Raw genomic sequence first — 24,808 nt, forward strand, 5'->3', positions numbered from 1 at the left:
AGCCCTATGAAGCCCTATGAAGCGGTATATAAGTCTAACTGCTATTATGGTTACTCAGTTATATTTCTATCATGCAAAATGTTATTCACTAACAGTGAACTGGTCTTGAAACACTTAATGATCGAAATTCCAGTCCCAATTACTGTTACTTAAGTGATGACTACTTGTACAAAAGTAACATCTTTGGACCCAGCCTAGAAAGTTAAGTAACAGGTTGTGCAAAGTGTTACACACTGAATGCACTTGAATTATATTGATAGTAAGCAAATGTACCTTCACCTAAAGCGTTCCAACTGATGACAATGTTGCTTTGTCCTATGGAAGCTGAAAATCTCTTGGTTTCAACCCATTGTCTATTGGACTGTCTCTGAAGACTGAAAAGTTTCATTAATTCCAAATTATGTGACTGGCATAAAATATCCATGTGTAGTATATAAAACATAGATCCTAAAGTAGGTTTCACCGGTTACCTCTTCCAAAGTTTACCCGTTACTTGAAATATCTGGAAATCCACATGCTGCCCATCTTATTTCAGAAAGACCTTTTGCTACCAATAGGGCAACTACTCTCTTTTGGTCCAACATCTACAACTATGTGGACTTCCACAGCCAAAATGATAGTATGCATGCTGTTAAAACATAAAATAGTTTCACATTACGGGATACATTTTATATGTCCTCATACTAGTTCATTGCAATCTAAACAATGCGCAGTGTTTTTAGCACTGCATTTCTAATCATTTGTTGCAAAGAAACAGATGGGGACAAGCAGATGGTATTTCACAAATAACTTGGAATTCACAGACTATAAAGACACATGGATTCGGTATTTGCAGCGACTATTTCTCATTTAGGACCACAAGGCCATGGTATATAACCATGGTAACAGACTGAATGATCAGGTATGACCAACAGCTTTCCTTCTGAGAATTCACTGAAGAGCTGTTTCATCTTCTCAGCCTTTACACAATAAACCTCTAGTTTCTGCCAATTACCTCCAATATACCGACTAGATCCCACAGATTAGGCCTCCTCCGAATTCCATCCGCCGGCCAATGCCGACTGGCGACTACCCGGAGGAGAGCCTTCTCTGTGGCTGCTCCGACCCTCTGGAATGAGCTCCCCTTGGAGATTCGAACCCTCACCACCCTCCAGGCCTTCCGCAAAGCCCTTAAAACCTGGCTGTTCCGACAGGCCTGGGGCTAAAGAGCTGTTGCCCCCCTCCTCGAATGGTATGACTGTTGTGTGTTTTTAAATTATGTATTGTTATGTTCGTCTTTTTTATTCCCTGTCTGTACCCCCCTTCCCTGATTGAATTGTGAGCCGCCCTGAGTCCCCTTCGGGGGAAAGGGCGGCATATAAATGTAATAAATCCAATCCAATCCAATCCAATCCAATCCAATTCTTCCCATTTATCACAATGGGCACACACAGTTCACTCCACACATATTCTACATTCACAAATATTGGTTAAAATAGAGAAAGTTGACAGTAGTGAAGTATAATGATCAAAACCTATTGGATTGAATGAACACTGTGTTCAAGCACCGGCTTCTCATACACCTCCAAAATATTAATTTTGTTTCTCCAAAAAATCAGAACTTCCTGTCCAACAGTTTGAAAACTTGTAATTGGATTCCACAGTTCTGAAAGCGAGAATTTAAATAATACACTACTGTTCACTATAAAGATTAAGGATAGTATCGAAAACTGACCTGTCTCCTAAAAAAACAAGATCAATGAACGCTTGTATAAACTTAGACTTACCACTAGGAGTCAGCTTTGTATAAGTAATTATTAGAATCAAACGTTCCCCAGTGTGCAAGGAAAGTTAACGCTAATAGAAATTTTTAAGTATTGACGGAGGGACGACGCGCAGCCAGGGTTTCAACTAACAGAACTCTTTATTCAGATGACGGCGATTCAAAGAACAAAAACTCGCGCCAAGGTATTTATACTATTTTTAAACCAATCACCGGCCGGGGACGAGACAGCAACTGCTGACGTCAGTCCCTCGGCCAATCAACAGGAACATTACGTCGGCAACACCCTCTGGAGCTCTCAGCCAATCAGAGAGCTAGAGGGTGTTACTGACAGCAAGAATAATTAACCAATATTTAACACCCCTTCCCCCCAGTTCTGCGCATGCCCGAAACGGAGCATGCGTAGTCCTTAAGGTACGCTGGGCGGCGCCGGACCCGCCCAGATCTTCTCATTGCAGGGGAAGTCGTCGGCGGAGGAGGACCTCCTCGTGGTAGCTCCTCCCCGAAGGGAGTGTAGCTCCGAGGCACGCCCTTTCGGGAAGGCCCAGAAGGCGGGCTCAACTGCAACGGTAGGTGTAGCCGTGGGGGCGCGTCACTTGTCGTGGGGGGAATCCTCTGGGCAACGTCCTCGGATTGAGCTGTTGGACTGGCGTCCCTTTGGGTGGCGTTGGGTAAGCAGGGCCTGGTGTGGCGAAGGCCCTCGTTTGCGGACTGCCGGTTTGAGAACGCTGTTGTTGAAGCAGGAGGGGGCCTGGTGTGGCAAAGGCCCATGGATGTGGTCTCTCGGATTGAGGGCTTTGTGCTTGGTGCAGGTTGAGGCCTGGAGCGGCGAAGGCTTCACATTGCAACCCCGGTGCTGCGGTGTTGTCGCTCAGGGGTTCGCGGCCACCAGCCTGCGACGGGAGACGCCTCCTCAATTGATCCAGGTGGCGTCTCCATTGGGTTCCATCAGCCAATTGGACCCTGAAAGAACAGGGGCCGGTCAGGGCAACGATAGCACCCGGCACCCATTTTGGTTCCCCCGTAAAAGACCGAGCCCACACTGGATCCCCTAGCTTAAAGGACCGGGGAGGGAGGACCCCCAGATTGCTCGGCTGATCCCCTGAATAGAGCGGATGAAGCCTATCCAGGGGAGTCCGCAGGCGCCTGCCCATCAAGAGCTCCGCGGGGCTTTTGTTGGTAGTTGGGCAGGGGGTGGAATGTTGGCTTAGCAGGTAAGCCGCCACCCTTGCCTGCCAGTCGCCCCGGTCCATGCGGCCCAGTGCCTCCTTAGCTGAGCGGACCGCCCGTTCTGCCCGGCCATTGCTGGCCGGGTGGTACGGGGCTATGGGCGCATGCCGGATCCCTTGCTCGGCCAAGAACTCCTGGAAAGCGGTGGATGTGAACTGGGGCCCATTGTCCGAGACCACCACGTCCGGCAACCCATGGGTTGCGAACATTTTCCGCAGGGCCCTGACCGTACTCTCGGCTGTGGTAGAGCCCATGAGGACTAGCTCCACCCACCGAGAGTAGGCATCCACCACTACCAGGAAGTTCTGGCCGTGGAAGGGACCGGCGAAATCGATGTGGAGGCGAGACCATGGGCCTCTCGGAGCCTCCCACTCACGAGCAGGCCCGGCTGGGGGGTTGGGCCTGGATAATTGACAGGTCGTGCAGCGGCCTACATGGGCCGCTATCTCCGTGTCCAGCAAGGGCCACCAGACATAGCTACGGGCTAATGCCTTCATCCGTGCTATGCCCGGGTGGTCCTTGTGGAGCAGATCCAGAACTAGTGGCCGGAGTGCGGTGGGGATCAGCACCCGATCCCCCCAGATGAGACATCCCCCGTGGAGGGAGATCTCCGCTTGGCGATTTTTAAAGGGCTGGAAGCCCTCTGCCACTTTGTCCGTTGGCCATCCTCTTAGAACCCAGGAAGAGACCTGGGACAAGATTGGATCGGCCTTTGTGTGGGCCGCTACGTCCGCGGCAGAGAGTGGGAACCCGGAGGCGGCAATGGAGAGGACCGAGAGAGAGGGAACGGGGGCGGTGTCCGTCTCCGGGAGTGGGCAACGGCTGAGGGCATCTGCATGCCCTAACTGTTTGCCCGGACGGTACAGCAACGTATAAGAATACGCTGCGAGGAACTCCGTCCAGCGAGTCATGCGGGGGGATAGAATGGAGGGGGTCGGCTTGTCCCCCGCCAAAAGCCCAAGGAGTGGCTTATGATCGGTGACAAGGGTAAAGTGCCGACCGTAGAGGTAGTCGTGGAACCTCTTAATCCCGGACACTGCAGCCAGAGCCTCCTTGTCGATCTGACTGTAGTTGCGCTCCGCCGAGGAGAGTGTCCGGGAATAAAAGGCCACAGGGGCTTCTGAGCCATTAGGAAGGATATGGCTCAGGACAGCCCCTACTCCGAATGGGGAGGCGTCACACGCCAACGTCAGAGGCATCCCATCATGATATTGAATGAGGACTGCCGATGACGTCAGTGTCTCTTTGACAGCCGCGAACGCATGCGCTTCGCGGCTTCCCCAGCGCCAGGCCGCGGATCGGTCGAGCAACCGATGCAGCGGCTCGGCTAGTGACGCCTTGTGAGGAATGAAGGGGGCGTAAAAATTGAGCAGCCCTAGGAACGCCTGTAGCTCCGCCCTGGAGGTGGGAGCAGGGGCGTTCTTAATGGCGGCAATTTTAGAGGGTGTAGGGTGAATGCCTTGGGCATCTATTAAGAAGCCCAAGAATTCTACCCTAGGGACAGCAAATGAGCATTTGCTGCTTTTTAATTTTAATCCCGCGCCCCTGAAACGACAGAGGACCTTCCTTAATACTTCGATGAGTTCTGAGCGGCTCGTTGCAGCGATCAGAACGTCATCGAAATATGGAACTACCCCCGGAAGTCCATGGAGCAGGCGCTCCATGAGACTTTGGAAGATCCCCGGGGCCACGGATACGCCGAATTGTAGGCGGCGACAACGAAAAGCCCCACGATGAGTGACGATGGTCTGGGCAGCCGCCGCATCGTCATCCACCGGGAGCTGTTGATAGGCTTGCGCCATATCCAGTTTGGCAAATATGCAACCCTGCCCCAGGGAATGGAGCAGGTGTTGCACAACAGGGACTGGATAGGGGTTTGCCTGAAGGGCCAAGTTGATCGTCGACTTGTAGTCGGCGCAGATTCTCACCGAGCCATCCGGCTTGACCGGAAGAACTATGGGTGTCTCCCATGGAGCATGATCGACTGGCTCGATGACACCCTGCGCCAATAATTTGTCAAGTTCGGCGTCAACCTTGGCCCTTAAGGCAAAAGGCACCCTGCGGGCTTTCAGCCTAATAGGAGCAATCTGAGGATCTAAGCTAAGGGAGATGGGGGTTCCCTTATAACACCCTAGCTGTCCATCAAACACATCAGAGAACTCCTGTAGGACGTCCTCAATTGTTGAAGTTTTCACTTGGTGTACCCCCCCAATGGACAGTCCCAGTGCCTTAAACCAGTCAAGGCCAAGAAGAGCCGGCAAATCATTTTTTACAATGATGATTGGCAGCTCTCCCTCAAACTTGCCATACCTAACAGGAATAGGAAAGGATCCCAGAACAGGGATCAACTTTCCTTGGTAGTCCCTTAAGAGTACCCGGGATGGGGCTAACTTATTTTGGGAAACTGTAGGGCAGAGATAGGAGAACATGTCCCATGACAATAACGATCGGGAGGAGCCAGAGTCCACCTCCATCTGGCAAGGCTGACCTGCCAGGTGGACATTGGCTGTGATTTTGCGGTTGCCTGAGGAGGCCTGATTGATGGAAGTCTCCACTTCCTGCGGCTCGGAAACAGTGTGGCAGTCATCTCCTCTGCGAGCTGGTTTCGGGGGCTGCTGGCGGCGCTGCTGCTGCTTGGTTCTCTCAGTAGCTTGGAAGAAGGCAGGGGCCGGCAAGGAGGCTCGGCACACTTGGGCGATGTGCCCCTGCCTCTGACAGCGGCGGCAGATTGCGTTTTTGAATTGGCAAGTTTGGCGGTCGTGGCGGCCTCCGCAGCTAAGGCAAGGCACCCTGGAGTTTTGCGGTGCGGCTGTGGATAGAGCAGGTGGCTTCCGCCGTGGTTGTGCACGGACTTGGTCGATGTTGTCTTGCTCCCGGACCTCACAAGGTGTAATATCATCATAGTCAATGTCATGCACTTGTGAGGCCGGTGCCGGGTTAGTTGACAGCTGTAGCCGCTCCAAATCTGCTGTTGATTGCTCAGAGAGCTCAGCTGCTCTGGCGATCTCGACTGCCTGGAGAAGTGTAATGTCGTGATGGCGGAACATGCGGCTTCTTAAGTGTACATCCCGCACTCCGCACACAAACTGCTCGACTAGATTTTCTTCTAGGTTCGAAAAATCGCACTGGGCCGCCACAGTGCGCAGGGCTTCCAAAAATTGACTGATCGTCTCCCCCGGCTTCTGTACTCGTCTCCTGAACGCGAAGCTGCGGGCAATTTTGGACGGCGTTGGGGCATAGTGCCCCTTCAATTTCGCCATCAAGTTGTCCCAGCCCAATTTGTATGCGGGTCTGGGAGCAGCCATAGCTCTGGCTGAGGCAAACATTGAGGGTTCGCAGCATGATAAAAAGAAGCTGCACTTCTCCTCATCCGTTTGAGCCTGATTTTTGGTAGCGATTAAATAAGTTTCAAAGCGCTCCATGAATCCTTCCCAGGATTCACCGGCGGAGCCGAAAGGAGCGAAAGGCGGCAATGAATTCATACTGATTAAGCTGACTTGTGAGGAGCGGAGTGACTGAGGTCGTGACAGGAAAATTTTTCCTCAGCGTTCGGTGCTGGCGCGGACAGCGACTTACAGCAGCTAGCTGGAATAAACTCTCTGTCCTTAAACCTAGGCTTGCGTGGAATCGCCGGATCCCATCCTCGTCGCCAGTTTTAAGTATTGACGGAGGGACGACGCGCAGCCAGGGTTTCAACTAACAGAACTCTTTATTCAGATGACGGCGATTCAAAGAACAAAAACTCGCGCCAAATTGATAACGTTTTGTGCATGTTAAGATAGGAGGAGTATTAATATAACTATCTTTCTAACATCAGATATAATATATTGGTGAAATAACTCTAACAACTCTTGTTGCAACAGCAGCAATTAATAAGCATGCTATGAAAGCTTTTTTATGAAGTTAAATAGCCCCAGTCAGGATGTGGTACATTAATCCACCATTTGCTAAATAGACAAATGGACTTAATGATATTACTGTGCCTCAAACTACATGGGGCAGCCCTTGAAGAGCATTCGGAGACTTCAGCTTGTCCAGAATGCAGCCGCGCGAGCGATCGTGGGTGCACCTCGGTTCACCCACGTAACACCTATCCTCCGCGAGCTGCACTGGCTGCCTATTGGTCTTCGGATACGCTTCAAGGCGCTAGTCGTCACTTATAAAGCCCTTCATGGTATTGGACCTGGGTACTTGAGAGACCGCCTGCTGCCAATTACGTCCAATAGACCGATTAGATCCCACAGATTAGGCCTCCTCCGAATTCCATCCGCCGGCCAATGCCGGCTGGCAACTACCCGGAGGAGGGCCTTCTCTGTGGCTGCTCCGACCCTCTGGAACGAGCTCCCCGTGGAGATTCGAACCCTCACCACCCTCCAGGCCTTCCGCAAAGCCCTTAAAACCTGGCTGTTCCGACAGGCCTGTGGCTAAAGAGCTTTTGCCCCCCCCCCCGAATGGTATGGTTGTTGTGTGCTTTAAAATTGTGTATTGTTTTGTTTGTCTTTTTATCCCTTATCTGTATCCCGTTCCCTGACTTGGATTGTGAGCCGCCCTGAGTCCCCTCTGGGAAAAAGGGCGGCATATAAGTGCAATAAATTCAATTCAATTCAATACACCTGGATGCAACACCAGTGGCTGTTATTTTCATTGATGTGTGAAACACATAGATAGAAGTTAAATTTCAAAGATTCACATATGCACGAACGAGCAGTAATGTATTTGGAGAAAGTATGTATTAGCAGCTGAGCTACCACATTTTTCTCCAAAGAGTCTTCATGATACTCCACCCTTGATCACCAGCAACCTGGGCATTCAATTGTTTCATCACACCAATAATGTTACACAAATTGATACCATAAATATGTAATTCAAAATGATGAAGTAGTAAGTAGAGCTGAAAGTTTGAGAGTAAGGGCTGCTGGTGTGGTAATTTTTTTTTTTTTTTTTTTAGGTATTTTATTAAAATTTATAGGCCGCCCTTTTCCCTGAGGGGACTCAGGGCGGCTTACAACCATTAGGGAGGGGGAACAATACACAATAAACGATATGAAAACAAGATAAGTAGTAAAAACACAACATGCATTCTGCATTCAACACTCGGGTGGGGCAAATTAAGGACTTATCCCCAGGCCTGTTGGGAGAGCCAGGTCTTGAGGGCTGCGCGGAAGGCCTGGACGGTGGTGAGGGTGCGTATCTCGACGGGGAGATCGTTCCACAGGGTCGGAGCTGCAACAGAAAAGGCTCTCCTCCGTGTAGTCGCCAGTCGACATTGACTGGCGGATGGAATTCGGAGGAGGCCCAGTCTGTGCGATCTAATCGGTCGGAGGGAGGTAATCGGCAGAAGGCGGTCTCTCAAGTACCCAGATCCACTACCATGGAGTGCTTTAAAGGTGGTCATCAGTACCCTGAAGCGCACCCGGAGATCGACAGGTAGCCAGTGCAGCTCGCGGAGGATGGGTGTAACGTGGGCGAACCGCGGTGCGCCCACTATCACTCGCGCGGCTGCATTCTGGTAACACTGATGCTACTATGCCTGTCACAAAAATACTCGTTGGTCTGAAAACAAATTTCTTGCAGTTCAAGAGCACGTTTGAATAGACCATACAATATATTTGATTATGCCTGAAAGATTTCACCTTGCCTTAATTCAAATAAAGGTAAGCTTCTACATACGACTGGAGTTGAGCCTGGAATTACAATAGTAAATTGTTGCAGATAAGCAGGTCACCATGTGACCAAGCCTAATTTCACAATGTTGCTGCAATTGTTAAGTGAACACCATGGTTGTTAAGTGAATCCATTTTAGCCACTGTTTTGGTATGGTGTTCCCAGAGGGCCCACCCACCCACCCGCTCTCCTTACCACTATTTGAGCCGAATAGGGCATTTGCGCATACGCACGGAGCATACGGCACCTGCGCAATGCTCCGCCGAGCAGCTGGATTGTCGTGGGCAGTGGGTACGCATGCGCGTGCTGTGCACGTGGTGGGCAACCGGCCCCATTGCACCGTACCCGTTGCACCGGGATCCAAAACCCACCACTGGCCCACTCCTTACCTGCACCCAGGTTTCCTTATCTTGTTTCAAAAACAAGGTTTTAGGCAAGCCAATTAAAATCCAGTTTTCACTCTTGGTTAGCTGCCCGTAGGCCCTCAACAAGAGCTACCCACAAGTTGGAACTTTGTATGATACTTACAATAACCTTTAGAAGCCTAGCTAGCTTTCAATTTTAGATCTCTGTAGTAAGATTGCAATGATTTGGGACCCAAAAATGCCTAAAAGTCTTTTTATCAGCAGTTGAACATTTGGCCTTGTTGATGGTCTTTATTATGTAATAAATCGGTGCCACATAGAATTAAATTTTATCATATTAACCGCCAAAAGAATGTTGCAGTGCTGCCATCTGTTCACTGATCTTAAAGTTTACTACTGAAGACAAGACATATAATAACTTAGAATAATACATCAATACAGACTACAAAGTGGGGGCTTTCAAATGGGGGGAGAGCTCCTATGGAAACCTGAAGATTAACCAATGTATTATAGTATGAGGTTCTGTGAATAAGCATCATAAAATAAAATATGTTTATTACAGTTATCAGCAAATTAAAATGGGGTAATGTCACAGTGTGTTTTGCATTTCTCTAATTTCCCTTGTGTTTTCATGTTTCCTGTTGAAGGTAACCATTTAATAAAATATTTTAAATGGTAAATAAAATATGGTAATAAAATATTTTATTAAATGGTTTAATAAATTTAGCCCATTGAACAGGACACTGTTTCTATAAATCACACCAAGCCATAATATGGTTTCTTTCTGATTTACATATCATGCACAAATTGATGTATATGCACCAATAAATATATTGTTAATTTAAGAACAATAAAAACGAATGTAAAGCTAGCAATAGTAACATCTGAGGCTTAATATGATGTATGAACAGGTTTATGAGATACAATTTTGACTTCCTGGGTTATGTATAGATATTTGTTTGCATGTTGTCTGAACTTTTAATCAATCCTGAGACATGCAAGGCAAATACTTTAAAAGCAGAAATGGAAATTATTCATCATTATTTTGCTCATCTACAGAACTAACCCAGACTTGATAATAAATCGTGCTTTAAACAAATTTAATGTGATATGTGAACGTAAGGAACTATAATTCAAGTACAAGGGTGGCTTATCAAGAGCAAAAGCGTTTTTTACAAAATAAAATAAGATTTATGTGAGTCAAAGGAGAGAGATAGAACCAAAAATGTTTCAAATATATACTTCATCTCTCACAGTAGATGGCAGCATCAAGCTGACCTTGGCATATCAAGAAAAAGATAAGCACAGTTATTAATATTAGATGAAACTACAAGGAAATCCCAGTTTTTATAACTAAGTAGGGTATTTGAAAAAACATCCTAGAATGTGATTAAAGAACACCATTTTATAAAGTTTCTAAGAATACTTTGCAAGTGGTCATGAGGTCACTAGAATATGTCCTTGAGGAAGCCTTTAACTGAATTATCTAGTTTCTCGGGGGGGGGGGAACCCCACACATTTTAAATTGTTGGGGGTCACATTATGCTACAAGAGGATTTTATATGTCTACATAGCTTATTCTCTCTCTCTCTCTCTCTCTCTCTCTCTCTCTCCTTCCTCTATTCTTTTGGATGGGGATTTATTTTTTGCAGTTTTCTCTGGCCCATCAGTAGAAACAGAAGCATAAATTTTTATACCTGATGCAATAAACCAATTTACAATTCTCAGAAATAGTTAGCATTTCTTCATTTCCCACAAGGTCAGAATATATGGCTCAAATGTATACAACAATATATGTCTCCATTACTTATTTTGAAAATATATTCCAGACTTTTTCATATCCCTCCCTTCTCACCTATATGGGCGTTAGGTGTCTTCTCAAGTCCTCTTCCAGAGACCTGGAAGTTTGAGGGTTCTGCTCAGTACCTTAGCTGTTCCTTGCACTGCACTGTTCTGGACAGAGATCTCTGATGTTGTTTCTGTGATCTGTTGGAGCCTTTCTCCCAGATTAGGAATCACAATCTCCAGAGCTCCTATCACCACTTTGGATTTTACTTGACACATCCTCTCTAATTCCTCCCAGTATTTCTCCAGTTTCTCATACTCCTTGATGTTGCTGTCATTTGGCCCCCTACATCTATCAATACCACTCTCCTGGTTCTTGGTTCACCGACAAATGCACGATAGACACATGCGCGCCGACAAAACCGTGACGGACAAATGAGCACCGTCAAAACCGCTAATTGATTTTCGACACTAGCGCGATGACAAATGCACGACGACAAAATCGCGTCATCAACAAAATAGACAGCCCAGTGAGTGTGCTGGGCCTTTAACATAGTGGGACGCGTATACGTACGTTATAACCCTAACCCTAACCCTAAAAAAATTTCGATGTTATTGTGCTTGTCATCGCGCTTTTGTCGTCACGCTTTTGTCGTCGCAAATTTGTCGCCGCGAATTTGACATAGCATTTTAATCGGCGCTATTTTGTCGGCGCGCATATGTCTATTGCGCAATTGTCGGGTCACGCTGGTTCTTGTCTATTACCACGATGTTTGGTTGATTGATCAGTATCTGTCTGCTTCTCTGGATCCGGAAGTCCTATAGGATCCTCTTATTCTTCACAATCTTCTCTGGAATCTCCCATCTGGTTTTGGGAGGGCCTATGCCACATACTGTGCAGATGTTTCTGAAACACAATGCCAGCTATTTGATGGTGCCGTTCAGTATATGCTGTTCCTACCTGCCCAAAATATATGTAATGAACCAGAATTCTGAGCTGTTGTGCTGGATATCGTCACAATTAACTATGTAATTGTAATGAGATCTAATTCTAATCATACTATCCACTTCAAGAACACAACATAATACAGATGAAGACATTCCATGGTTCCCTTAAATTATAAGGGTATTTTGCAATAAAATCAGGAGATGTGTCATGCTTTATTTCCGTTGCCCAAGAATTATTTACTGAAAATCTGCACTGGGAAACCTCAAAGTGAAAGAGTTTATTCTTTTCTTTCGGTTGACTATAACAGCTAAAATGCAGTTAAAAATAATTGTAAGGTCAGGAAACAGTTCTGATTTCGATCTATTTACCAAGTAACTTTTTACTACTCAAGCTAAGAATCAAACATGCTTGAGAAATAGATTCCCCCTCCCAAAAAACCAAATTATCCTCAAGCCCTTAAGAAGCTTAATAGTAAAACAACTGTGGGCCTCCCTAAAGGAAAAAAAACCCCATCTGATAGCTATAAACAGCAATTGTTGTACAATATTTATGAAGCTGGAGAAAGACATACCAGAACAGCAACAAAAAGCTCGTACATAAATATAAAGCAGCATTACAGTTTGCAGCACAGTTCCCCAAACCTATGCTAAAAAAAAAGAATAATCAGAAAGTTATACCAACACAAGAAGCCATACTTTGTATAGCTAACAAAATCAATACTGATCATTACTTGCACCCATATAAAACAGTAAATTGAACAGATAATTTTAAACAGATTTGGATTACATATCTTATTTAAAAAAGCAATGTATTTTCTTATAAATGCTATTACCTATTAATATATTTCAGTTAACTGTACAATGTTTAAGACACCACCATAACCAGTTTTCTCCTCCTATGAATTATTACAACCCTATGATAGTATCGTCTTGTTGCGGATATTCATACAATTTGAATATTTATTTCATTATTTTTTTAAAAAAAGACTATCTATAATATGTCTAGAATGCTGGAACAAATATATATTAGCGCCAGCATTCAAAAATAAATGGTTGCTTGTCCCACCTGATGTTTGAAATATCTACTACACAAGAACACAAACATCAGTAAGGCACATGGTAATTAATAACTGTTTCACAGGGTAATTTTAGTACATACAAGCCCCATCAGTGACTATTTGCATAAGTGAGATAATCTCTACCATACAATCCATAACTATCAACCCAAAGATTTTGCATTTACATCTCAAGATTTGAAGCAAGAAGGAAAGTAAAGACCATCTACATTTAGAACACTTGGTCTTTCAAAATCCAATATGCTTATCCTGCAAATTCAGTTACCAGGAAAAAATAGAGGTCAGTCAATTAATTACCACATAATAATTATGAATTGCTCTGTACCTATAATGCAATCTTATTTCCTACTTCTCATTCCTTTCCATTCCTTTCCAACTGCAATAGGGTCATTTTAATATAGGGTATTTACTCGAAGTTGTTGCCAGAACACTTGCAAGCTATCAAACATGAAAAATATGAATAACTAAAGGCAAAATCATATTGACATTCTCTTAATTATAGACATAAATTTAAATTTAGTAAACTTAATAAACATTTTCCAAAACACTGTACTGATATGTTAGGATTACAGAGAAAGAAATCATCAAAATTTATTCCCAACAGAATCTTTTAAAAATAAAAGTAGCAATATCTGCTTTTCTTTAAATGCCCACTTGGACCAGTAATAATTGATGGAGAAAATGAAAAGAAAAAACCCTAGAACTTACCAAAGCAGACAGAGCCTTCTTCTATACAGTAATTTTTTTCATTCATGCTAAAAATCTCCCAGTGACTAACTCTCGGGATGGTAAAACACTTTAACTGCACTAAAGGCAGTGTTTATAGTATACTCTTACTGCAGAAATGCATATTTCTGTTTACATACTGCTACGCTGCAATGTAACACTTGGATGACAAGCAAACGCAAAATCTACTGTACTCTGAATTCTACAGCAAATTAATCTTACAAACCTGGGTATTTAAAGTTTGTTCACGTGACGATATAAACTGCAATCGAGCCTTCGTGCAGATATTCACCCATGAATTATTTCTATTTATAGCCCTCTCAATATTGCAAACTTCTCCCTTTTTAAAAATAAAAGGAAATGCAACATTGTCTAAAACACCGCAGAAATAATCCCTAGATCCCTTCCTTCCAATAAATTCCTACCCATTGCTTTATACTTTTTTTTCTCGTAATCTAGAATAATTAGGCAGCTTTTTAATAGTCACATTACCCGAGAGCTGACAGGTCATCCCCCATTATAATGCCACAATACACCTGAATTGCCCTGCCACATCATGCTATATTCAAAGCGCAATTCTAAGACGTAATCTCTTGCAGGCTTAGGGATCCTAGGGATCCTCCCCCGCTATCTCTCCATGGCAACAGTAGCTACAGTAAAGGCAGTCCACCTCTTACGCAAGCAAAGGGAATATGAAACATTGCCAAGAGAGAGGCCACAAATGCCAGCAGTCAAAACATCACTCTTTACTCCTCCCTGTTTAATTGTCGTCTTAAAGAAACAGCAATCAATCCGATTGGACTGGCTTCACGTTAGGAAAAGCCTGTGCACGTTGATCTGCATTGGGTTGGCTGGAAGGGGGAGGGGGGGAACGTTGCCCCAGATAATGGCAAATTAGAACAAATTAGAAAAGTACTTTCCAGCGCTTGAGAGGCACCTTCTTCTCAAACCCTTCCAGAAAGGCTTTGCTTTCCGCTCCTTTGATTGCCAGGGTTTCAAGCACCATATTTGTCATCCTTCAGTGTGAAACTCTTTTTAAGTCCAGGAATACGACAATATCCTACCTTTGAAAAGTTTTGCAAACTAAAAGCTTCCTTTGTTTTCTTTGCACAACACCCAACAAAGAATATGTCATTGTTTTGCTTTTACAAACTTGTGGGATGTTTAAATAAAGTTAAATTAAGAGTCAGGTGTTTATTTTGAACAATTACTTTAAAAAAATAGATAAGTGAGAGAGTAGAATAGAATCTGGAAGGGACCTTGGAGGTCTTCTAGTCCAGCCCCCTGCTCTGGCAGGAGAACCCTATACCAGTGGTGGCAAACCTTTTTTTGGCTCACGTGCCAAAAGCGGGGGGACCGCAGGGTGGTTCTGCGTAGGTCGTGGCACGACATAACCGCGAACGTCAAAAGCACGCTGACAACACTGCGGCGCTAAAACCGCGATGTCAAAAGCGCGCCGACAACAGCGCGCTGACAACAGCGCGCCGACAGAAGCGCGATTTAACTTAAGGTTAGGTTTAGGGTTAGGTTTAGGGTTAGGTTTAGGGTAGGTTTAGCGTTAGGTTTAGGGTTAGGTTTAGGATTATTTTTAGGGTTATGTTACAGCGTGCTTCTGTCGGCGCGCTGTTGTCGCGCGGTTTTGACGGTGTGGTTTTGTCACCGCGCTTTAGTCACACGCGCTTTAGTCTACTGCGGTTTTGTGGTGGAACCCTGCGTAGGTGTGCCACACCCATAATGCAATGCCGACCCCCAGCACGCATGCGGACATGACCAGCCCTGCCCCCCATTTTTTGCATGCTTTTCTTGCCCTCCCCAGGCTCCAGAGGCTTTATAGGAGCCTGGGGAGGGCGAAAACTGCCTCTATGAAAATGAAACAGGCCCTATGAGCAAACTGGAAGTTCAGGAATGGACTTCCGGTTTGTCCATAGGGCCGTTTTTAGTCCTCCAGAGCCTTCAGGGCCCTTCAGAAGGCTTCCCTAAAGGCTCTGGAGGACGAAAAAACGGCCCTACGGACAAAATGGAATTGACTTCCGGTTTGCTCGTAGGGTTGTTTTTTGCCTTCCAGAGCCTTCAGGGAAGCCTCCGGAAGGCCTCTGAAGGGCTAAAACTGGTCTGTTCCTGAACTTCCGGTTTGCCCGTAAGGCCGTTTTTTCCCACTCCGGAGGCTTCGGGGAAACTCCTGAAGCCCCCGGAGGACCTCTGGGGGGGGCTGTTTTCACCCTCCCAAGGGTCCTATAAAGCCTCTGGATCCTGAGGAGGGCGAGAAATGGCCTAGAAAAAGGCTGAAGTCAGCTGACCAGTGCGCGCATGCACACTGGCCAGCTGACAGGGCAACGCCTCGAGCGCCCTGACAAATAGCTCTGCGTGCCACCTGTGGCACGCGTGCTATAGGTTCGCCATCCTGGCCTTATACCATTTCCGACAAGCGGCTGTCCGGTCTCTTCTTAAAAACCTCCAGTGATGAAGCATCCTGAGGGCAAGCTGGTTAATTGTCCTCATTGTTAGAAGTTTCTCCTTAATTGGGCAAGAGCCTGAAATATTAGATCAGCTTTAGCATTAACCCAGGGTTCAGCAATTTTCTTCCACAGGGGGGCCAGTGGCCTGTATTGTGAATGGATGGTGAGCCCCTTCCCCACTTTCTCTCTCTTTCTGTCTGTCTGTCTCACAAATACACTTGGAAAGACTATTCAGAGCAAGCCATAGAGAAGGATTTCTTTCTTAGGGAAACAAAGGTGTTTTCTGCAGAGTCCTGGAATGCCTCTTTGTGATTGGAGAAATAAATGCTTATGGAGAGGGGGAGAAGAGACTTTAATAACTGAAGGCACACAATAAACACATGTCTATATTTATATATTGGCTTATAACTCAGTCTAAATCAGTGTTTCTCAACCTTGGCCACTTGAAGATGTCCGGACTTCAACTCCCAGAATTCCCCAGCCAGCGAATGCTGGCTGGGGAATTCTGGGAGTTGAAGTCCGGACATCTTCAAGTGGCCAAGGTTGAGAAACACTGATCTAAATTGTTACAATTTATTAAAATAGCATAGTCTACATAAGGTACAAGATAGAATTACAAACATGAATTGCCTTTTTAGGACCACTTTTGAGCCTGCAAACCCAACCCAAACACTGGTATAATTGTTACTCTTGATATTTTCTCTACTTACAAGTGTTTTTTTCCCCCCATTAAGCAGGCATGGAAACAGAATTGTAACACAAGTTTTAAAATGATTATTGGCCAGACATAAATAAGCCTTTAATAAGCTTCCTAGGTCTGGAAAGTTCTCACACACATTATGAGAATTAATCATGCTTACCATAAACCTACTGAACTCACTGGGGCAAATTAATCATGGCACTCTCTTATCTACTTTCCAGAACAGATACACATTAATAGAGGTATTAAAAGCATTATGGAGTAGTACAAGCAAATAATAAATAATGTTGTTAAACAGGGATGCTGCTCCATTGAGCATATGAATGCCCAGAAGAACTTCCGCAGAATTGGACAATTGCAGTAAGAGGAAGGCAACTGTGCATGATGAATCCATACGATTCAGAAAACCCCACGGTCAGAAACATGTATAGAGGTTATATGACTTTAATGACTTGGTTTATGTTCAGAACAATTCTACAATTCAAGCTTCAAAACGGTCAGGATATTCAAGTTAGGATTTTCACTCAAGTTAAGAAATGTTAGTCTAGAACAGGGGTGTCAAACCTGTGGCGTCACGCTGTCATCTCGTGACGTATCGTGAGTTTCCCCCCTTTTCTAAACCAGGGGTGGGCGTGGCCAGCACATGGCGCATCGGCCCCACAGGCGGCGAATTTGACACCCCTGGTCTAGAAGAAGAAACAACGGCGACTCAATAATCCAATTTAGAAGCTACCAGGGGCATGGACAAACTGTCTCTGTATAGAAAAGAGATACAAAGGTACAAAGAGATTTCTATTTGTATAGAAATGTCATTTAAATATGGTGGATGGTTCTTTATGCTACAAAGTCTCATCACAAAAGAAAAAGAATAGTATTGCAGGCTTCGTACTTGGGAGGTTAGGAACCATCTGATTTCCTCGGTAAGACTGTCAAGCAAAAGAAAAGATGTGGTAACTGATCCCTGCCACCACAGCCCAAGTTTACTTTCTTTATATCACTACCATCATCCTTGGTTATATTGGTCTGTACCCAGGGGTGGGTTTCAACCAGTTCGCGGGGGTCCCTGCGAACCGGTTGGTCGGCAAACCCGGAAGTAGGTAACGTCCAGGAACGGCGAAGGGCCCACTCGCCCGCCCGCGGTCCTTACCCGGTTTTGACGAGTTCTGCGCTTCCATGCATGCGCAGGACGCATACAGCGCCTGCGCGATCCTCCAGGAGCAGCTGGAGCATCGCGCAGACACTAGTACGCATGCGTGCACGAGGACGCTGCCAGCTCCGTTCCAACCGAACTGGTTGGAACGGGGGGAGAAACCCACCCCTGTCTGTACCCTACTTATTTTAGCATAATATTTTATGGCCAAATCCATAGGCTTCCAAATCAAAGCACAATGACCAAAGGAAAACGATGCAATGTATATTGAACCTATCTTTCACACTTCAGGTGCCAAAATTCACAAGATTTATGTCATGACAAGATTTATGACACACCATCATGGCCCGTAGTTCATCAATAGCCCTCCTCCTCCACAATAAAAGCTATGCCTTTCTTCACTGCTGTTCTATTGTGCACATTTTCCGTGTTGAGAACCTGGACACTTATTGAAAATCTTTTTATTGCCCTACACTAAAATAGTATATCCAAAGTTATCACAAACACCTGCCATAAGTCATTTTGACAGCACCAAGTGGAAAACAGGATATAGAATTGCTGTAATACTGAAATAAACTATACGATTAGATCACAGAAATATATTTCTACCTTCATGTAAGTTGCCTTTGCACAACAAGCTAAACCATGATTTAATTCAGTAAGTTACACCCATGAAAATGTAATTGGTGAATAATGTGATGTGCCAATCCAGCTATGCTGTTATCTGCTTGCTTCAGTCAAGTGAGAAAAAGGAAGCATTATCTGCCTTTTCTTCATCGATAAGAATGAAGTCAATTACTGTATGTGTAATTGATAAGACACCTATCATTTTAAGTCAACTTTTGATGATTTAAGCACACATTGCAATATGTATCATTTTCCATGACATTTTTGGAAAAATGAAAAAAGCATATAAAATACATATAATGGAAAAAGCTTGGTCGAGATTACCTGTTGCATCCCTATATCCACTTGGATGGGACCAGAGGTGGGTTCCTACCAGTTCGCACCTATTCGGTAGAACCGGTTCGTCAAATCTACCGAACCGGTTAGAAGAGGTTCCACCAGTGGACCCGGAAAGCAGGCCACACCTACAGAAGAGGTTCCAAAAATTTTTGAAACCCACCACTGGTCCTTGGATATGATTATTCTACACTATCATGCTCATATTTATAAAACTCAGTGCCTCTGTGAAAGGTAAGGATGACTACTGCGTTTGTGGTGCAATCAGAACATTGTGTGTGTTTAAGTTGTTTTAACGCAAACCAAAGATGCCTTTAAAAAAACAAGTTTACATCATATTCTTATGCATGCCAGTGCTGTGAGGTAATTTAAGGTGGTTCTGACAAGTGTCGTCGACATCTTCATATCTGGTCACATGGGCGGCAAGCCACTCCCATCCGATCACATGGGTGGCAAGCCACTCCCACAAAGGAGGCCACACCCACAGAGTAGGTTCGAACAATTTTTGAAACCCACCACTGGATGGGACTAAACTCTTACGTTTGCAGGTTTTAAGTTGATTAAGCACATTATCACTTATATTCCACCTGACCACTCAAGAGACATATATAATTCATTTATTCTTCTACGATCCTGTGAAATAATTTGGACTGAAAGAAAGTGATTTTACTCCGGAACTCGGCTTCAGATTCTTCCAGCAGCAGCCGCTCTAGGAGTGTGCTCTATGGTTATGGGCAGGCTGCCGGACAAAGTTCTCAAATTGTTCGGGTCACTCCCTGGTTTACCTGGGTGCAAAGCCGATAAGTATGGGAGTAAATACAACGGTCCAGAAATTGTTAGAGCTATGTCCAAATAATTGGTACAAGATAATAACTATACTTCTGTAGCCAATTTTTTTCTTGTGGACATTGCAGCAACACAGAACTTTGCCACTGCATACGTGGTTTGTGTCCTGGAGGAGAAAGCCTACATAAAAATTGTCTGCTCTCCCTGGCAATCTCTCTAATGAGGCAAGTATAACATTTGAGCTTTTCAAAGCACAGATCATTTTAAAGTTTCTAAGATGGATGTGTTTAACATAAACATGAACAGTCTGTTGAATCTTCTCAGTAATCAACTTACAGATGATTTCCAGTAGGAAAAAAATGGCTATCTGAATGTGTTTCCAGAGAAGCTCTGAGAGTCGAATTCTCCACTGGCTAGGCTTATCAGTTCTCCTAAATTTGAAGAAACTTTTGTCAGAAAGGAAAAAATCTTCAGAATCAAACCTTTTGCTTTTCTAGACAGAAACTGAACTTAGCTGGAAAGCAGGGCAACAAGCAAGTTTGTCATGGAAAGCCCAAGTCACTTTTAAATACTTTTAAAACAGATACTTAAATGAGCCTTCTACTTCTTAGGCATATAATTTTGCATATTTACCTTACTGTTTTAAAGAGTTTGTCAGCTGCAGCCTGATTTTTCTTTTTGATAAACTGTGTCGTTGAAGAGGTTCCGTGATTGAAAAAGGCAAGGAATGGGAGTGTTGAACAAAAATAATGAAGCTTGAAACTATTTTTTCTAAATCTACCTTTGAAACATAGGGATTTGAAGTTTGGGGGGGGACTTTATTTCTCCCTTTAATAAGCCTGCCTGATCCATTAAAAAGCTCTGCAAATACTGATTTTAAGAAGTGTGTTGTCTGAGTAGAAAAAGCTTCAATTACGTCTATATGTGGCCAGATTTTGTAGGAGAAGACAGGCCAAGTTGGAGGGGAGCAAAGTTAAACATGTCATCAACTTAAAGAGTCTCTGTATTCCCACAAGCACTACAAGTTCAACCCTTCTTAAAGTATGTTAACTCTTATCTAATGCCAATTTAGTATTGAACGGTAATTGACCAGTTTTTTGTGTATAGGCTTGAATAAATCTATACTGCACACTAACCTAATTTTTTGCACCTGACAGATCTATAATTCCTGGCAATGTTTGAGTATAACAAGAGAGAATTAAAGAGCAGAATATTGCCTATAATCTATTGATTTATCGCAATAAAGCTTATAACATATTTATGTGACAATTTGTGAATTCATAACATGACAACTAGACTGAAACAAGAAATGATTGCTTGAGGCAATAACAAGCATTTTGGAAAAACATTCAAATAAAACTCTTCAAGCAACTCAGGCAATGGAAACAAAAACTGAAGTAAAGATTGACAAGCTTTCAAAGGAACTTTATAAAGAAACTCATCAACTTTCAGGGGACATTTAACAGATAAAAAATAGAGTGGATTTTTTGGAGTGTAGATTAGAGGATGACCTAGCCAACTTAGTCCTGTTGAAATTATGAGACAAAGAACTGAAGTTACAGTTTCGAGCTGTTCTTGAGGCAGCTGAGGAAAATATAACAAAAAGGGAAAAGAAAAATTGAATTAGAAACAGACAAGGTATGTAGGAAATACTCCCGCTGTACCACAAACAAGAGAACCACAAACAAGGAGAACAACAGAACACGTTTTGAATTGACACTTCAAATCCAAACTGAAGATTGACAGTGTGGACATAAATCATACTGTAGGAAATTCCTGTTAGGATTTTGAGAAAAAGAAAAGATTATGCCTTTCTAACAAATATTTTAAAGAAGAGAAAGATTCCATGTTGTTGGGATAAACTTGAAAGAATGATTTTTTACCTATCAAGAACAAAGATTCAGATTAAACTTTATAGAAAAAGGCAAATATTTCTTGGTTAAACATAAACTAACTATGGAACAAATGCAAGAAATAATGGATTCTGACAATCAGATTGATCTGGACCAACCTCAAACATCAGATATAGAAAAAAAGGAGAAAACTGAGGAAACAACTCCACAGAACTTTTGACACATTATTTAAAGATGGAGAATAAATATATAATATGGGATAAAAATGGAATGAATGCTCCACCAAAGCAAAAGAAGATATTTCACTATTAGAGGAAATTAAATGTTGATATAATTTGTATACAAAGTTGGCGCTTTGTTATTGTATAAGCTGACTGCAGTAAAAATTCTTTATGTGCAAAAATAGAAAGATACACCAATCCCATGATGGAAAAATGGGCTGGAAAAAGTGATAGAGTTAGCAGTGATGACAAAATTAACTTTTTTAACCGGAGAAAAGAATATATCTCATTTCAATTCTACCTGGAAACTTCTTCTAAACTTTGTGCTCAAAACCTTGAATTTGGGATTTGCTGATTAGATTAGTTTACCAAATGTAAAAGTCAAAAGTTGAGGCTGTAATTTTATTCTGCAATCTATTGCACTGAAAAATGCTGGAAGTCAATGCTTATTTTTCTTTTCCCCTTTATCCTACATTTCTCCTTCCCTTTTCTTTTCCTTTTCTCTTCCACACATGTGGGAATCAGAACATACTGGAATTTATTTACAAACATAAAAGTAATAGATGTTATTGTGCCCTACATAACTAGCAATAGAGGGCTTGACCAGCCTGATACATTAAAAGTGAACGCACAATAATTTGAAGTAAGGTTGATGCTGGTGAAGGAGTAACATTCATTTTACATCAACTTTTCCACTGTAAAGTATTTTGTACTATTGTTCCTAGCAACTTGTAGGAATTTGAACTTTGTGGAAATTGTAGATACTAACCCTATACATATCATGAATTAAGCTTTTATTCAAACAATTTGCCTGGAGCAAATTACATTTTAATACAAGCAGCTATAGAACAATACAAAACTAACACGGTTTCAACTTTTCTCCCTCCCCTTAATGGTTTTTTTTTTTAAATTTAAAGTATGCTGTTTTCCATCTAAATGTGGAGACAGCATATTCAGTCCTTTTTCAAATCAATTCTCCAGATACAAAGATAAAATATTTGGCATATGTGTAAAATAATTAAGCATATCAGTTTTTGTCTTTAATTATTTTTTTACATGCAAAAAGTAAGAAAAATAATTAGGACTCTTCAGGTTTAGATACTTTATTTTCACCTGGTTTTTCCTAAACTTTTTTTTCTAAACCTGATTTCAATTCACTTTGGAGGAGAAATGGTGAAACAAATTCTTTCAACCTTGATTCTTGCATAATGAAACTCTTTAAACTAAGAATAACATTTCTTCCACCCCTCTTTTCCAGTGATAAAGTTTATATGTTATTCTTACACTTGTGAAGACAAAGAGTGAATATAGACACAGATTTCAAGCTCAGATTCAGTCATATGCCACAGTGAAAAGGGCAACAAACGTTTTTTTTCCCCTATCTATGTTGCATAATGGAATGGAATGCAATCTAGCTATAGTGTTTAAAGTGTCCTAGAAATCTTTTAAGGAAGGTTGGATTGGAAGTTCCAATGAAACGCTGCTGTGACCTTTTAACTGAATATTTTAACTGGGCAATGATAAAATTGCTCCCATTTACTCCAAGCTAAACGGATGGTCAAAATTGGATTAGTCGATACCACTGGGTCATTACCATGTTAACAGGGAGATTTCTAACGTGAATTTCAAGCCAGTGGGCAAGGTATTTTATTATGTCTCTTCTGTTAAATTTATTGCTTGCTCACCTAGCTGGTTTAGGCTGTCAGGGTGGGATAATGAAGTGGATCTGGGTAGCAGTTAAGATCTCACTACCGAAGGATTTAGATTTAGATTTAGATTTATTTTATTTGTATGCCGCCCTTTTCCGGGAGGGACTCAGGGCGGCGAACAACTCAAAGGGGGAAAGGGAACATAGAACACAATACAAGTGATTAAAATAACCAAGAATCATACAGCCACACAGGTCGAGAGGGCAGGGGAACTCATCAACCCCAGGCCTGCCAGCACAGCCAGGTTTTAACGGCTTTTCGGAAGGCCTGGAGAGAGGTGAGGGTCCGAATCTCTGCGGGGGGTTCGTTCCAAAGGGCCGGAGCTGCCACAGAGAAGGCCCTCCCCCAGGTGGTAGCCAGATGGCATTGGCTGGTGGACGGAACCCGGAGGAGGCCGACCCTGTGTGATCTAACGGGTCTTTGGGAGGTAATTGGCAGCAGGCGGTCTCTCAAGTACCCAGGTCCAATACCATGAAGGGCTATATAAGTTACGACTAGCACTTTGAAGCGTATCCGGAGACTGATCGGTAGCCAGTGCAGCTCACGGAGGATAAGTGTAACGTGGGTGTACCGAGGTGCACCCACAATCGCTCGCGCGGCTGCATTCTACAGAATGCACTACAGAAGGAACAAGTATGCACTACTTTTAAAGAGACACTGGTATGCCTCCTTTTCAAGAAAGTTGCCTTAAGTCCACTATCACCCTTATTGTAAATGTTCCATTTTTGTGGAAGATTGGCAATATGTAATACAATAGTTATCCAAATTTGCTACCCATTCTCGAGGAAAGCTGTAAAGATGGTGAGCCCTCAATTACAAATGATAATGGGAAAGCCGAGGAGAGCCGAGGTGGCGCAGTGGTTAGGGTGCAGTACTGAAGGCCACTACAGCTGACCGTTATCTGCAGTTCGGCGGTTCTAATCTCACCGGCTCAAGGTTAACTCAGCCTTCCATCCTTCCGAGGGAGGTGAAATGAGGACCCAGACTGTGGAGGCGATATGCTGACTCTGTAAACCGCTTAGAGGGGGCTGAAAGCCCTATGAAGCGGTATATAAGTCTGACTGCTATAAAAAGAGGGTTATCTGAATTCTCATCCAGCTGACTATAGGACAGAAAGAGTCGTATTATTAATAGATGGCCTGGGACAGGAGTGGGATAAAAAGAGTGCCACATCCCTGTCCTAGTGAAGCTCTTACTGGTCTTTGATACTGTCTTTTATACTTTTAGTTCCCCATCAGTGGAAGGAAATCCTCGAAATTCAACCAGTCATTTAACCCATTTCAAAGTTATGGCTGCTGCAGTGTCCCACAGTCATTGGCCCTTATGATGACCGTGGGGAGGTTTTAGTGCCCCTTATCTCTCCCCCCCCCACATCCTGACCCCAGAGGCCTTGGGCCTCCTCCCCACATGTCCA

General features: G+C 43.7%; 1 protein-coding gene across 3 annotated transcripts in view; it reads right to left on the reverse strand.

Annotated features, from left to right (window-relative positions):
• The window catches only part of HIVEP1 (HIVEP zinc finger 1), a 79,840-nt gene that overhangs the window by 30,471 nt on the left and 24,561 nt on the right, over positions 1-24,808 (reverse strand). The window contains exon 1 of one of the 3 annotated variants that reach the window (XM_087707461.1): positions 13,539-13,615. The exons of the other annotated variants lie outside the window; for them this stretch is intronic. Within the exon in view, the coding sequence (XP_087563587.1) occupies positions 13,539-13,584 (46 nt within the window). The 5' untranslated portion in view covers positions 13,585-13,615. Of the gene's footprint in view, positions 1-13,538; positions 13,616-24,808 lie in introns of those variants that run through there. 3 annotated transcript variants of the gene reach the window in all.

This window comes from Thamnophis sirtalis, unplaced genomic scaffold (assembly GCF_051295495.1).
Source record: "Thamnophis sirtalis isolate CommonGarterSnake01/CBP01778 unplaced genomic scaffold, rThaSir2_p1.2 scaffold_2, whole genome shotgun sequence".
Taxonomy (NCBI): Eukaryota; Metazoa; Chordata; class Lepidosauria; order Squamata; family Natricidae; genus Thamnophis; species Thamnophis sirtalis.